The 15,677-nt window shown below is 38.9% G+C and overlaps 1 protein-coding gene across 1 annotated transcript; it reads left to right on the top strand.

The window, feature by feature from the left end:
* The first annotated feature begins 10,638 nt into the window (after positions 1-10,638).
* Positions 10,639-12,162, top strand: LOC132651574 (endogenous retrovirus group K member 5 Gag polyprotein-like). Its single transcript, XM_060376816.1, has one exon. It carries the CDS (start codon positions 10,639-10,641, stop codon positions 12,160-12,162), a length of 1,524 nt encoding a protein of 507 aa, XP_060232799.1.
* The last annotated feature ends 3,515 nt before the right edge of the window (positions 12,163-15,677 follow it).

Raw genomic sequence — 15,677 nt, forward strand, 5'->3', positions numbered from 1 at the left:
GCTTGTTCAAGATACTTTCCTATCTGTCACATTTGTTTTGTGTTGATGATGGTGTCTTTTGCTTTACAGAAGCTTTTCAGTTTCATAATGCTTTTCAGTTTCCCATTTATTGATACTTGCTCTCAGAGCCTGTGCTAATGGTGTTCTGTTCAGAAAGTTGTCTCCTGTACCAATGAGTTCTAAGGTCTTCCCCTCTTTTTCTTCTAACTAATTTAATGCGTCTGGTTTTATGTTGAGGTCTTTGATCCACTTGGATTTTAGGTTTGTGCAGGATGGTAAGTATAGATCTATTTGTATTTTTCTACATGTAGACATCCACTTAGACCAGCACCATATCTGAAGATGCTGTCTTTTTTCCATTTAATGGTTTTGGCATTTGTGTCAAACCTCAGGTGTCCATAATTGTGGGGGTATATTTCTGGGTCTTCTGTTTGGTTCCATTGATCCACCCCTCTGTTTCTATTCCAGTACCATGAAGTTATTATTAATGTTGCTCTATAGTATACCTTGATCAGGGATGGAAATAGCTCCAGAAGATCTTTTATTGTGTATATTTTTTTTAACAATTCTGGGTTTCTTGTTATTTCATTTGAAGTTGAGAATTTTTCTTTCATGTTCTATAAATAATTTTGTTGTTAAAATGCTAAAAGTTCCAGCAACTTACAAGGACTAAATTACAGGCCGGACAATCTCCTTTGGAAAATGTGGAATATTTCCATAATGGAGAATTATTCAGCTAAGAGAATGACATCACAATATTTTCAGGCAAATGGATGGAACCAGAAAAATACATTCTGGGTGAAGTAACTAAAATACACAAAGAAAAATATGGTATGTATTCATTTATTAGGAGGTCTTCTAATAGTAGTGGATAAAGTTCCAATAGGCCATCTATTGTGACCATACCAATGTTTCACTATGGGGATTGGGTGGCAGTTAATTGAGTTGTTGGGCCAGAGCATCCTACAGAAAATTTCAAGCAAATCCAACTGTTGTTATTAAAATGTGCTGCTGTCTGCCCTCAACTATTAGAGCAGTGGCATGTCCTTGGATCCACAGAGATGCTTCTTTCTGAATGAAACGAGATTAAATACAGAGACCCACAGTCCCATATAATGAAGAACGAGAGACCTTAAAACACCTAGCTTGAACTGGGATTTCTCTATTATACTCTCTCTCCCCTCAGAGCTCTGGGAAGCCTGCAGGAAAGGAGGCATATATGGTGTCATAAATAGAGGTAATTGAGGACACAAGGAGAACAGTGCCTTGAGATTCAGGCCACAGAAGATGATGATGAAGCCAGCCTTGATGAGGCCTGATGATCTAGGGTCAAATAGAAGGGGGAGGAGGACCACCCCTACCTGGGCAATTAGAGAAAAGCATAGGTGTAGAAGAAGGACCCTAGGTGGGACTGGAAGGAGAAGACTGATGGGGCAGCAGAGGGGATACAAAGTGAACAAATCATAATAAGTACAGAAGAAAAACTGTGATCAAAGCGATGAAGCATAAAACGCTTTATGACTGTTGGCTTCTTCTTCTCGGTGGTGCCAGGTTTTGGCAAGGATGAACACAGTTTTCTTTAAGGGACTTGGCACTGAGAAGCTGATCACGTTCCAATGAGTAGATGAACAACACATACTTCAATTGATGTGTTTTAAAGAATAAAAATTTACTGTGACTCATGTGTAAGAATTTGAATGTGGGAGCAATGGAAAAGTAGTGTAATGTAATTTATATGAAATTCCCACATAATCAGTACGAATAATATGCTGACAACTTATGCAATGACTGTGAAAATGGAGAAAAGATTCTGCTCAACAAGCAGTACTGGCACAAACACTATGTTTAGAGTGTTTATCTGGAGCACCACTGAAGGAAACAAAGCTGCTCTTATATCCTAGGCATGTAGCAGGGATTCATTACTCTATCCTGAAGGCCAAGGTATAACAGTAAACCTCAAAACCAGAAGGGTTCCTCACTGAATACTGAGTAGGACACAACTTATTTGAGAGAAAGTCTGAGCAGCCCTACATTCCTCACAGCTGAAAGCACACAACCCAGAGATGACAGTTCCTGTGTCCAAGACACTTAGTCTAGGAATATTGTCACATATTTCTTTCAAGAGTTCATTAATTAAATTGCCTGGTATGACAGTAGAATGGAATTTTGATATCACAATGCTTTTTGACATAACAATGATATTATGACATCATAATGGGGTTATGACCTCAAATCAATAGTCTATTATGATATCACATTGATATGACAGCACAATGGAATTTTGATATCACAATACTAATATGACATCACAATGGTGTTATATCTTCACAATGATATGACATCACATTGGTGTAAAGAAATCACAATGTTATAATGGCTTCACAATTGTATGTAGTAGGGGATGATTAAAATTTACTAATGGTTTTATCTTTTATTAATTCTTGCTGTTAGCTGTATAACCAATTCACCACACAGACTGGGTTTAATTAGTTTACTTAGAACACAGTGCTGGTCAATAGTTAATACCTCCTACACCTTCATAGTCCTCATAGTTTCCTAACATTTAGATTTTACTCATTATCCTTGCTTTTTGTGAAGTCTTAAGTCTGGTTCATTTTCTCCACACTGTTCCAAGATTTCTCCACTCACTCTGCTCTCCAACCTCTGCTCCCTTTCCCTTCCCACTCATTTCCTGCCCTCTGGCTTCTCTAATTGCTCAAAATTGTGCTAATTGCTTTATTCTGGCCTGTTTACTCAAAGTTAAGACAAGATGCTTAGAATACATATCACAATGCAATATCTGGGATTGAAAAGAGAAAGTGAGGGGGGAAATTAAGCATTTAAATGAGCAAGGGTAAGGTATATAAATTTCAAAAGAACATTATACCAATAATAGTATGACAACATTACAGTGCTATGATAACATCACAATGCTATTGTGACGTCACAATGGGGTTATGACCTCAATATTCTATTATGACATCACATGGATATCATGACATCAACATTCTATTATGACATTACAATGCTATTATGACATCACATTGATATTATTACATCACAATGCTCATATGACATTAAAATGATTTTATGACATCACAATTGTATTCTTAATTCACAATGCTATTATGACTTAATGATATGACATCACAATACTATTATGACATCACATTGATACTATGACATCACAATTATATTATGACATCACACTTTATTATGACACCTCAAATATATCATGTCATAAAAATTGTGTCATGACATCTCAATGCTATTGTGACATCACTATGGTAATATGACATAACAATGGTGTCAGGATAGTCAAATGGTATTATGACATCACAATTCTCTTATTATTTCACTTTTTCATTATGACAATATAGTGGAATTTTGACATCACAATTTCATTATGACCTCAAAATGCAATTATGATATCAAAATACTTTTATGACATCTCAATTATATAAGATATCACAATTGTATTATGACATCATAATGATATTATGTTTAAAAATGGTATTATGACTTCATAATGGTATTAAATATAAAAATGCTATTATGCCTTCACAACGGTATGACTTCACAATGATATTAGGGCATCACTATGTATAATGACATCAAAATGCTATTATGATATCACAAAGGCATCATGATATCAAAATACATCAGGGCCTCCCATTGCTATTATGACATCACAATAGTATTATGACTTCATAATGGTATTATATCACAAAGCTATTAAGACATCACAATGCTATTAAGAGATGACTGTTGTGACATCAAAATGAAATTTGATATCATAATACTATTATGACATCACAAAGTTATGATGACATAACAATGCTATTATGACATGATTGTTTTAATGACCTCACAATGGAATTTTGAAATTAAAATGCTATTATGACTTCACAACTGTATGAATCTACAATGATATTAGGACATCTCAATGGTATAATGACATCACAATGCTATTATGTCCTTAAAATGGTATTATGACAACACAATGGTATGACATCTAAATGCTATTATGTTATCAAATGATTTGACATCACAATGGTATTCTGACCTAAAAATGGTGTTATGACATCACAATGCTATTATGATATCAAAAAGCTATTTTAACATCACAATGTTATGACATATAAATGCTATTATGACTTCACAATAATATGATATCACAATGCATTAGGACATCACAACGATATTTTGACATCCCAATGCTATTATGACATCACAATACTATGATGAAGACAAAATGCTATTATTTTATCAGTGGTGGTATGACTTCACAACGCTACTGTGACATCACAAAGCTATTATAATATCAAAAGTCATGATCACTTCAAAATATTATTATGACATCACAATTCTATTTCAACATGATTGTGGTAGGACATTCCAATGGAATTTTGATATTTTGAAAGCACAATGCTATTACCTCAAAGAGGTATTATGCCATCAATATTCATCATGGCATGCCAATGCTATTATGACATCACAATGCTTTTATGTCATCACAAAGTTATGATGACCTCACAATGCAATGATGATATCATATGGCATAATTTCACAATGGAATTAGGACATCACAATGGTATAATGACATCAAAATGTGCATGGCAGGAATCTCATCTTTTGGTTTGTGTAGAGAGTCCCTGGGTCTTTGGCAAACTCTCCCTAGAAGGCACACTCCCTCCCTTGCAGGACCATTTGGAAAGCACAGGGGTTCCCCTTGCTCTGTACTCTCAGATTTGGTCCTGCTGTGGAAAATCCGGGGGTAGGCTAACATCTCTGTGGCACTGGGGCAGCAGGACTCAGTGTCCACCTTCCCTGTGTGTGACCTCTCTGTCCTTCCCCTCCACCAGGGAAGGGTTATGTTGGCTGGTCCCAGAGTAGCATGGGAAAGAGTTGGGTTAAGTATCCTCAACCCCAGTTCCTGGGCACAGATCTCTCTGCCAGAAGCAGCCTGGAGCTAGAACCTATGTTTGCCAATTCCTGGAGAGTACCAGGTAGGGTTGAGTGTCCTCAGATCCAGAACTCAGGTTACTCTGCCAGGGGCCACTGGGTGAGTTGGTTAGGGGGTGCTGTGTCCTTTGGCAGGCTGCCTCTCTGTCCTTCCCCTCTGTCCTTCCCCTCTGCTAGGGCAAGCTTATGGTTGCGCTCTCAGGGGAGTGGCAGGACGACTTGGGACTTCTCAGTCCCATATCCTGAGCCAGGGTTTCTTTGACAGGGGCCGGGGGCCGCCGGTGCTAGGACTTGGTGCTAGACCTTATTGTGCTGGACATGGGAGAGGCTCAGGATGTGTTGAATTACCACAGTCCCAGATCCCGAGCTGAAGTTTGTTTGCTAGGAGCAGTCAGCAGCACTGGGGTCCAGGCACTGTGGAGCTGCTGTGCACCTCTCTATCCTTCAGCTCCGCCTGGGCAGGGTTATGGTAGTGTTCTCATTCTTGGGGGAGTGCCCGAAAGGATTGGATTTTCTCAGCCCTTATCTCAGGTTTTTTTTTTTTTATTGTTGTTGTTGTTGTTGGGAGCTACAGCTCTTGCTGGGGCTGGGGTATAGACAGTGTGTTCCATGGCAGATTCTGCTGGATGCCTCCTGTTTCCTCCGAAGAGGGATTAGGGTGTTGGGTGCAGGGGAAGTACCTGGGGATCACCTCTCAGGGGGTCTCCTCCCAGAGGAGTCTGCCATGACCTGATTCTAGATGGACTCAGATCATGGTTAGTCTTTCTCTTCTTGGAAGTCTAGATAACTCTGTTCTGGGTTGATCAGCCCCTTCACTCAGCAATTTCCACGTTGCAGGTCCCCTCCCCTTCAGCTAAGCTACACCCTAGCCACTGCCATATTCAGATCAGGCTACAAGCTATTTTTCTTTTTAAATATCTCTTGCTCTCATCCTTGCTTTTCAGTCGACATAAAAACTCATCAAAATCATTTCCATCTTGACATGATCCTGCTGGAGCCTATGATTTTTTATACACAAAGCAAAAACAAGTTATATTAATACAAAAAAAGGTCTGAAAATGCCAAATCCTTTTTTTTTAATTACTTCCCTGTAGCAGACAAGGTGGTCCAATTTTCCATAAACAAACTCCAAGGACTTAGAACAAGTTTTAAGGAACTTGGTGAAACTTACTCTTTTCTGTCTCAAGGTGAAGACCATGGCAGAAACATGTTTTGTTTTTTTTTTGATAAACAAAGCAGCTTTAACAAACAAACAGCTCTCCACAACATACATTCTAACAAACTGCAATTTTTTTTTTTATTTTTTTCTCAAATGACACTGTTGGTTTTATTTTTTTATTATTATTATTTTTTCAATGCAGTTTATTCAGGAACCTTGAACAATCATCTGACCCTGGGTAAAGCCAGTCCACTTTAAATAGCCTCTGGGTAGCCAACCTCAGCATGCCACGTGGGCAATGCAAATAGGTCCACATACATGGAAGCAAGCCAGATCCTCAGCCTTAGCCAAATGTGGAGTTGTTCGTGACAGAGAGCACTCACCATCGGAAAGGTGGAAGGTGGAAACCAGCTCCATCTTTAAGGCGCGGTATTATGCAGCTCTCTACAGTTCCCCCTTTTTGGTTTAAACGCATCAGGCTAGAGTAGTAGAGGTCTGATCTCTGATATTAGAAATAAATTTGGACTTTGTACTGATGTTCATTTAGGTGTCATCCACCTGAAGAGCATCAGACCCGTCCTATACCTTTTTCTCAGAGGCAGGACCTGGGGCATCAACCTGTATGCAATCAGACATGCTCTTCTCTGGGTCCAAAGCAGCTGACCCTGAGTGCAGTGCTTAGCCTCGCATCCTGAGCATAACATTTTAGCTTTTTATGGTAGCCAACCATGCTTGGGGAGACTGTCCTGCTTCAATGGCTGTAAAGGCCTGAATGGTCATGGCTGCATTACGCTGTTGTGAGACTCTAATCTTGCATATATACCACAGGCAATCCAAGGTAACCAACACCAAAAGGCCTGCTAATGCTCCCATGCTGGCCCATTCCTTCAGATGATTCATGGCTGCAGCAATCCATGATGATAATCCTGTGGCTAGTCCTGTGTCCACTCTGGTAGAATTTACCATGACAATGGCCACTTTCAGCTGCTCCATCATAGTATCGAATTCTCCAGTACAATTACCTAAAATATAGCTAGACAATTGTTTAGACAGATTTGCAGCACAGGCAAAATTCTCATGTTGTATGCTAGTGACACAAAGTCCAGCATACTTTCATTGACAGCCAAGTTGAGCGATTTGCCATAGGGTATCAATTTGCTCCTGCACGAGGACAATCCTCTGATTGAACACCATCAAACATCCTTTTAGTTGAGCATTAATTCCTTTTTGTACATCTAAGGCATGAGCTACATTGGCTAAAAGGTTATTCAGGGTCTGAGCAGTCTGCCCAGTATGACTCATGGCTAATGCTGTGGTGGTAGCTCCCACAGCAGCCAATGAGATGGCAGTAACAATGGCAGCTGTAATTCCAGGATCCCTTCTCTGTCTGAAGAGAGTCATAGCGTGAGGGCATCAATGGGCACAGGCACCCAGCGAGGCATGCGAGTAACCAGCCAGTAAATTTACTAGCATTATAGCATTGGGCAGAAAAACAAGTATCATTACCACAATTATTTGGCTCTATCTGGCTAATAATGAATAGAAATGAGGGATATAAACAAACAGGTGTGGGCTTATAAGAAATATTATGAGAAGCCTTAACCCCCTCGTTGGAACATCCTGCATCAGTTCTAGAACTAGCAGTGGTGGTGACCGAGATCTGAGTAGGTTCAGGAGACCATTGCCCCCAGGGGCGAGACATGCTCCATGTAAATTGACTAACTCCATATTTTCCTCCACTTTTGAAGGTTATTTAAGGTTCTTAAATTATTTTTTCCCTTTTTTTTAAATTTTTCATCAATTACACTTTATTCATTCTGCATCCCCCATAAGCCCCTCCCTCCCCTCCCAATCTCACAGTCCCTCCTCCCTCTGCATGCATGCCACTCCCCAAGTCCACTGATAGGGGAGGTTCTCCTCTCCTTTCTGATCTTAGTCCATCAGTTCAAATCAAAAGTGGCTGCATTGTCCTCTACTATGGCCTGGTAAGGCTGCTCCCCCCAGAAGGAGGTGACTAAAGAGCAGGCCAGTCAGTTCATGTCAGAGGTAGTCCCTCTTCACATTACTATGTAGCCCAATTGGACTCTGAACTGCCCTGGGCTACATCTGTGCAGGGGTTCTCGGTTATCTCTATGAATAGTCCTTGGTGGAGTATGAGTCTCTGGGAAGTTCCCTGTGTTCAAATTTTCTTGTTCTGTTGCTCTCCTTGTGGAGACCCTGTCCTCTCCAGCTCTTACTATTTCTCAGTTCTTACATAAAATTCCATTCACTCTGCCCAACAGTTGCCCATCAGGCTTAGCATCTGCTTTGATAGTCTGTAGGGCAGAGGCTTTCAGAGGCCCTCTGTGGTAGGTTCCTAGGTTGTTTCCTGTTTTCTTCTTCTTCTGATTAGCTCAAATCATATGGCTTGGTTTCATTTAGTAAAAGTAATAAAATAAATACCAAAGTTTTTTTTTTCCCCAAAAGTATGGAGAATCTGTTTCAAACTTTGTCTAAAATCCCTGATAAACTTTAAATTTTTTATAGTCTTAAAAATTTTATCTGAGTCAGTAAAAGTGGGATACATACATTTCTAAATATTAATGTTCACTAAAAATTCATCACTTTATCCAAAATGTATCCTTCACTACCACTTACCATGTTAAAAACTGTGATGTCCAATAAATTACCCTCCAGAAAATTGGCATGATTCCATCTGGAATATAACTCCATGGCTTGAAACATGGGTGCTGTCTGTTCAATAACAATTTAAAGTAAATTAATCATAAATATAATTGCTTAAATGAAAGCATAATAAATTTGTGAATAGCAAAAAAAATTTTTTTCAAAACCTGGTTTTGCAATATTAAAATAAAGCACCCCTTTTGTAGGAGAGAATTCACAAAGCATAACCATAGTTTAAAAGATCAAAACCAGATTTTAAAAGCAGTGCAAACAATAGAATTTTTAAAACCCATACTAGTTTAAAATAACTCAGGTTATTTAAGGTTCTTAAATTATTTTTTTCCCTTTTTTTAAAATTTTTCATCCATTAGATTTTATTCATTCTGCATCCCCCCATAAGCCCCTCCCTCCCTTCCCAATCCCACCCTCCCTCCTCCCTCTGCATGCATGCCACTCCCCAAGTCCACTGATAGGTGAGTTGGGTGATTTAATATACTGGTCCATCCCAGCATGCCCAAAGTAGGGGTGCTTCCTGCCTGGCAAACATCTATTGGTCAAAATGCTACATTTTGTGTAGAAGGAAATGAAAATTATTTGACTAAGGTTCCCCCCTTTTATTTTAAACCAATATCATGTGACGACCAAGATGATGGTCACAGATAACATTATATTCTACTAGGCGATTTCAAGATGGAAGAGTTATCCATCGTTGTTGCCATAAACATATAGGCACACATATATGTCACGTCCGTCTCGCCAGCTGCGCAGGCTGCAACAGCCCTGTGACAAGCTTGGTGAAACCTGTAGGAGCATGAAGTTCTCCAAGGGGATGGATAAGGCTCTGAAGCCTGGACATTTGTTTAGGCGAAGACTCGGGCCTCCTGGGATGAGGAAATGGCTGGGGTAACTCGGATGGCTTGGTTTCACTTTTGAATTTCTGCTTTGTCTCATAGCGATTGCACACACTTCTTGGAAAGAAATGGGGGCATCTTTGAAAGCCCTGCATTCCCAGAAATTATGTCTCAATAGAGGAAATTCAATTCATTGAGACTGGGCTTGAATCAGCTCTTAGAAATGCTATATGTAACAATTCTGATAATATTTTCAAGTAATCAGTTGCAAAATAATTCTAGTTTACCACTAAATTTAGCTTTACTTTATCTTCCCAGGATAGGAACGTATTCTGTTCCAAGTAGCTGATGAAGTTAGTGAACCTTATGATAGTACATGGCGTAAAAGGAACAGGGGATGGAAAGCAGAGGCAGATGTCTGTAAAAGTTATAAAGCCTAAAAAGAACATTTTGAGAACATTTGGAATCAAAGGCAAGATTAGCATAAGAATGTCTATACTGAGCCTAACGATCTGGAACTTGTCCCGCTATGGTCTTGATCAGGGGTTAAGCAAGGTTAATTGATCACGCTTGTTATGATAATATCAGCCTTTTTTAGTTGAACCTTTGACCTTTTTATGGTCTTTTCTTAGAAGTTATGTTTGATGACTATCTGTACTACATGGTCACCTATCTTGACACTCTTACAAATTCCTCTTAATGGTTTTTTCTGACTGTATAAATTGACTACTGAAACAGTAAAGTTTTGCAGCAGCATAAGAACTCACTGAGTCTGTGTTGTCTGTCGCGCCGAATCCTTCCCTCCTGAGATCTTCCAAGGACCCTGAGTCGGACTTTGCCCTGACCTCCCGGGCCGGTCGGTGCCAGGTGGCACCCGAACAGGGACTTGAAGACAGGTAAGCACAAAAAGGCAATCAGGGAAGGATCGGATCCTGCCGCAGGGTGCTGCAGACCCGCCACAGATAAGCTTGTGGTTAAGGGCAGGGAATCAAGAATATCATGGGGATTTCTGGCTCAAAGGGCAAGCGTATGTTCCTGTCCATTCTGAGGCATATGCTCTCAGAAAAGGGGTTACGAATTTCAGATGAAACTGCTTCTCAGTTTTATGAGTATATGTTGAGGGCAGCACCTTGGTATCCCCTGGAAGGTTCCCTGACTCTACCAGATTGGAAAAGGTTAGGTAAAGATTTGAAAAAGTATGCTGTTGATCATCCTGAGGAACCAATACCTAGGCAAATGTTTCCTATCTGGTTACAGATCAGAGATGCATTAACAGAAAAATCTGATTTAGAATTATTAACAGAGGAAATATGCTCTAATTTTGAGGAACAACCTTTAATTTTGACTGAGAAAGATTGTAAATATAGAGCTACAATAAAGCCGCCTATTAAAGAGCCTCTAGGTCTAGAATTGGGAGATTCTGATGATTTGTTTGATGAAGAGCAAGCTTATAACGATGAGATGTATCCAGAGGACAGAGATCATGACTTTTTTACAGTCATGGCTGCTTCGCCTAAAGCATCTCCATTTGCTCCTCCTGTTCCTAAAGTAAGGAGAAAGCCTCATCCTCCAATTGGTTTTCAAGCCGTATTACAGGAAGCTAAGCAAACTGGAGATATAACATTTGGCTTCCCAGTTATTAATGCAGGGCAAGATGATGATGAACCAAAATGGGAGCCTTTATCTCTAAAAACTTTGAAAGAATTACAAGCGGCAGTTAAGACTGCTGGGTCATCGGCTCCTTTTACTCTTCAGGTATTGGACCTGATTGCAAGTCAATGGTTAACTCCTAGTGACTGGCATCAGACGGCTAAGTCAGTACTGTTTCCCGGAGATTATGTATTGTGGAGAACGGATTATGAGGATAGATGCAGAAGATCTATGGCTACTACCTTGGCACCATTAGGGAAAAAAGGAAAAACAGCTAACCTGGATATGTTATTAGGAACTGGAATATATATTACTCCCGAAAGCCAGACTAAACTATCCAAGGAAGTTCTTAAGGAGGTTATGGCCAATGCTGTTTCGGCATGGAGAGCTATTCCTCCTGCTGAAGGATCAGGTACTGTGCTGGCAGGAATTAAACAAACGTTGGAAGAACCATATCAGGCCTTTATAGCTAGGCTTGAAGAAGCTATTAATAGGATGTTGCCTCCTAGTGAAGGGACTTCCCTCCTTTTAAAACAACTGGCATGGGAAAATGCAAATGCTCTGTGTAAAGACTTGATTAGGCCCATTAGGAAAACGGGGAACCTTCAGGATTATATCAAGGCTTGTGCTGATGCCACACCAGCAGTAATGCAAGGAATGGCATATGCAGCTGCCATGCATCGAACCCCTATTTCTAAATTTATCAAGGCCACCTATGGAGGTGGAAAGAATGAAAGGAGTTTTACCTGCTATAATTGCGGGAAACTAGGTCATAGGAAAAACGCTTGCCCTAAAGATGAGCAAAATAAGGGAACAAAGAAAGGAACTACAGCCCCAGGAATATGTCCTAGATGTGAAAAAGGGAAACATTGAAAAAATGAATGTAAATCCAAGTTCCACAAAGATGGAACTCCTCTGACTGAAAAGGAATCAAAAAACTAGGAGAGGGGTAACCTCTTAGCCCCACTCCAAGAGAGGAAAAAAAGAACTCTTTAGTAGATAAGAGTTTACTTAATCCAGATGCTCCTTGTTTTAATATAAGGAATTTACCCCGTGCGACACCGGGAAGTGCAGGGCTAGACTTAATAGCTCAAAAAGACTATGTGATCTCATCCTTAGATGAGGTGAATGTTTTGGATACAAGTGTTAAAGGAGAGCTTCCTATGGGAATCTTTGGACTTATAATAGGAAGAAGTTCTAATTTTAACAAGGGAATAGAAATAATCCCTGAAATTGTGGACTCTGATACTAAAGAGACCATTAAGGTACTTTGCAAAGCTAATAAAGAAACAATTATAATAAGAAAAGGTCAAAGAATAGCTCAAATAATCCTGATACCTTATTATTATACTCCTAATCCAAATTTAATGAAAAAAAGAACTGGACAATTGGGATCCTCAGATGTGGTAGCTTGGACTCAGGGAATCACTTCTGATAGGCCTTTCCTGACCATATTAGTACAAGGAAAAGCTATTAAGGGACTCCTGGATACTGGTGCTGACAAAACTTGCATAGCAGGCAAAGACTGGCCATCTACGTGGCCTGTCACTAGAACAGAATCTACCTTAATAGGACTGGGAATGGCTTCCAATGTGGCAAAAAGCACAGAATTTATTCCTTGGGCATTTGAAAATAATCAGGGACATATTCAGCCTTATGTGATACCTTCTCTACCTTTTACTTTATGGGGAAGAGATTTGATGCAAAATTTAAATTTAAGCCTAACTACTGTCCCTATTGATGAACAGTATTTTTCTTAGGGGCCATTGATAAAAACTTATATACAGACAAAATACCTTGGAAAGGTAAAAATCCTGTTTGGCAAAATCAATGGCCCCTTACTGAAGAAAAAATTAGGGCCATTCAGGAAATAGTTGAAGAACAATTAAATAAAGGACATTTAAAGGAAAGCAATAGTCCACGGAATACTCCAATCTTTGTGGTTAAGAAGAAATCTGGAAAATGGAGATTATTGCAAGACCTAAGGGCAGTTAATGCGGTCATGGAAGACATGGGAGCATTACAATTAGGATTACCATCTCCGGTAGCAATCCCAAAAGAATGTCATCTTATAGTAATTGACTTGCAAGATTGCTTCTTTACAATAAAACTGCATCCTGAAGATTGCAGAAAATTTGCATTTACTATCCCTTCTATTAATCACAGGGAACCCTGCAAACGCTATGAATGGCAAGTACTTCCACAAGGAATGAAAAATAGTCCTACTTTATGCCAAAAATTTGTAAATATGGCAGTAAGCCCTATTAGAGAAAAATATATGAATGCATATATTATTCATTATATGGGCGATATACTAATGGGGCATAAAGATAAAAAAATAGTGGAAAAAATACTAGTGGACTTGATAAAGTCTTTGGAAGATTTTGGACTGATCATTGCCCCTGATAAGATTCAAAAGGATAGGCCAATTAGATATTTAGGGCATGAAATTTATGATCAGCATTTAGCATCCCAACATATGCAGATTAGGAGAGATAATTTATGTACATTGAATGATTTTCAAAAACTGCTAGGGAATATTAATTGGATTAGGCCATACTTAAAAATTACCACAGGAGAGTTAAGTCCTCTCTTTAATTTGTTACATGGTGACTCACATCCTAAATCAAAAAGAGTCCTAAGTAAAGAAGCTATAGAGGCTTTGCAATTAGTAGAGGAAAAATTAAATGGAGCAAGATTGCACCAAATAACTTATACCTTGCCTTGGTCTCTTCTCATTATTAAAACATCTTATACTCCAACAGGATGTTTATGGCAGTCTGGGATATTGGAATGGTTGCATTTACCCCATACTCAAGCAAAAATTTTAACATCTTATGCTGATTTGGTAGCTCAATTAATTATAAAAGAAAAAAATAGATCGAAAAAAAAATTTGGAAAAGACATGCAAGAAATAATAGTTCCATATTCCAGAACTCAATTTGAGTACTTGTTACAGAAAAATGAGAATTGGGGATTAGCTCTAACAGGATATGCAGGACAAATTAAATATCATTTGCCAAAACATCCAGTATTAGAATTTGTTAAAGAGACTGAAATACTGTTCCCCGAAAAATGCTCCATAACGCCCTTGGAAACAGCTTTTACTATTTTTACTGATGGGTCAAATAATGGTACTGCAACTGTCTGGGTATTAGGGAAACCACCTATAGTTTCTCATACTGATAAGACATCTGCTCAGCAGACTAAACTAGTTGCGGTTACTTTGGCTTTTCAACATTTTCCACAAAGGTTTAACTTTTATACAGATTCTAAATATATAGTCAGCCTGTTTCCTACTATTGAAACAGCTTTAATAACGGGCACTACAAAAATTAAGAAACAATTGAGCAATATGCAGCATTTAATTCATAAAAGAAAAGAGAAATTTTTTATAGGACACATCCGGGGACACATGTCTTTACTTGGGCCTTTAACTTATGGTAACTATATGGCAGATTATTTTACAAGACCTGTCCAAATTAATAATGTATTGGAAGCTGAACAAAATCATGCCTTACATCATCAAAATGCTAATGCTTTAAGGTACCAATTTAAAATTACCAGGGAACAGGCTAGACAAATTGTAAAGAATTGTAATACATGTCCACCTGCTAGACAGGTACAAAAGATGGGAGTTAATCCTAGAGGATTAAAACCAGGACATTTATGGCAAATGGATGTAACACATTGTCCTCAATTTGGAAAACTCTGTTTTATTCATGTATGTGTGGATACTTACTCACATGCAATCACTGCCTCAGCAAGGACTGGAAAAGCGGTGAAAGATGTCTTACAGCATTTAATTATGTCTTTTAATCTATTGGAAAAACCGATAAAGATTAAAACAGACAATGGACCTGCCTATTGTTCAAAAGCTTTTAAGCAATATTGTAAAACTTGGGGAATATTGCATGTAACGGGTATCCCCCATAATCCTCAAGGGCAGGCTATAATAGAAAGAGCTCATCAAGATTTAAAAGGACAAATACACAAGTTGAGGAAAGCTCATAAATACTTCTCTCCGCATCATCTTTTAAGTCATACATTATTCACATTAAATCATGTGAATGTTAATGACCAAGAAATATCTAGAATGAAATTGCATTAAAATCCTAAAATGGAAACTGTAAAACCTTTAGTAAAATGAAAAGATTTATTAACTGGTGCCTGGAGAGGCCCAGATCCCCTTATAACTTCAGGGAGAGGGTATGCTTGTGTATTTCCACAGGATGAGGACTCTCCCATCTGGATCCCAGACCGCCTCATCAGACACTCCTCGCCGTCAAAATCGCAACCAAAAAAAGATAAAGAGACTGCAGCGAAAAATAAAAAGACTTGCTATGATGACAACGAACAAGTCAATACTCCTTCCTACACTGCAGCAG

This window comes from Meriones unguiculatus (genome assembly GCF_030254825.1).
Source record: "Meriones unguiculatus strain TT.TT164.6M chromosome Y unlocalized genomic scaffold, Bangor_MerUng_6.1 ChrY_unordered_Scaffold_23, whole genome shotgun sequence".
Lineage (NCBI taxonomy): Eukaryota > Metazoa > Chordata > Mammalia > Rodentia > Muridae > Meriones > Meriones unguiculatus.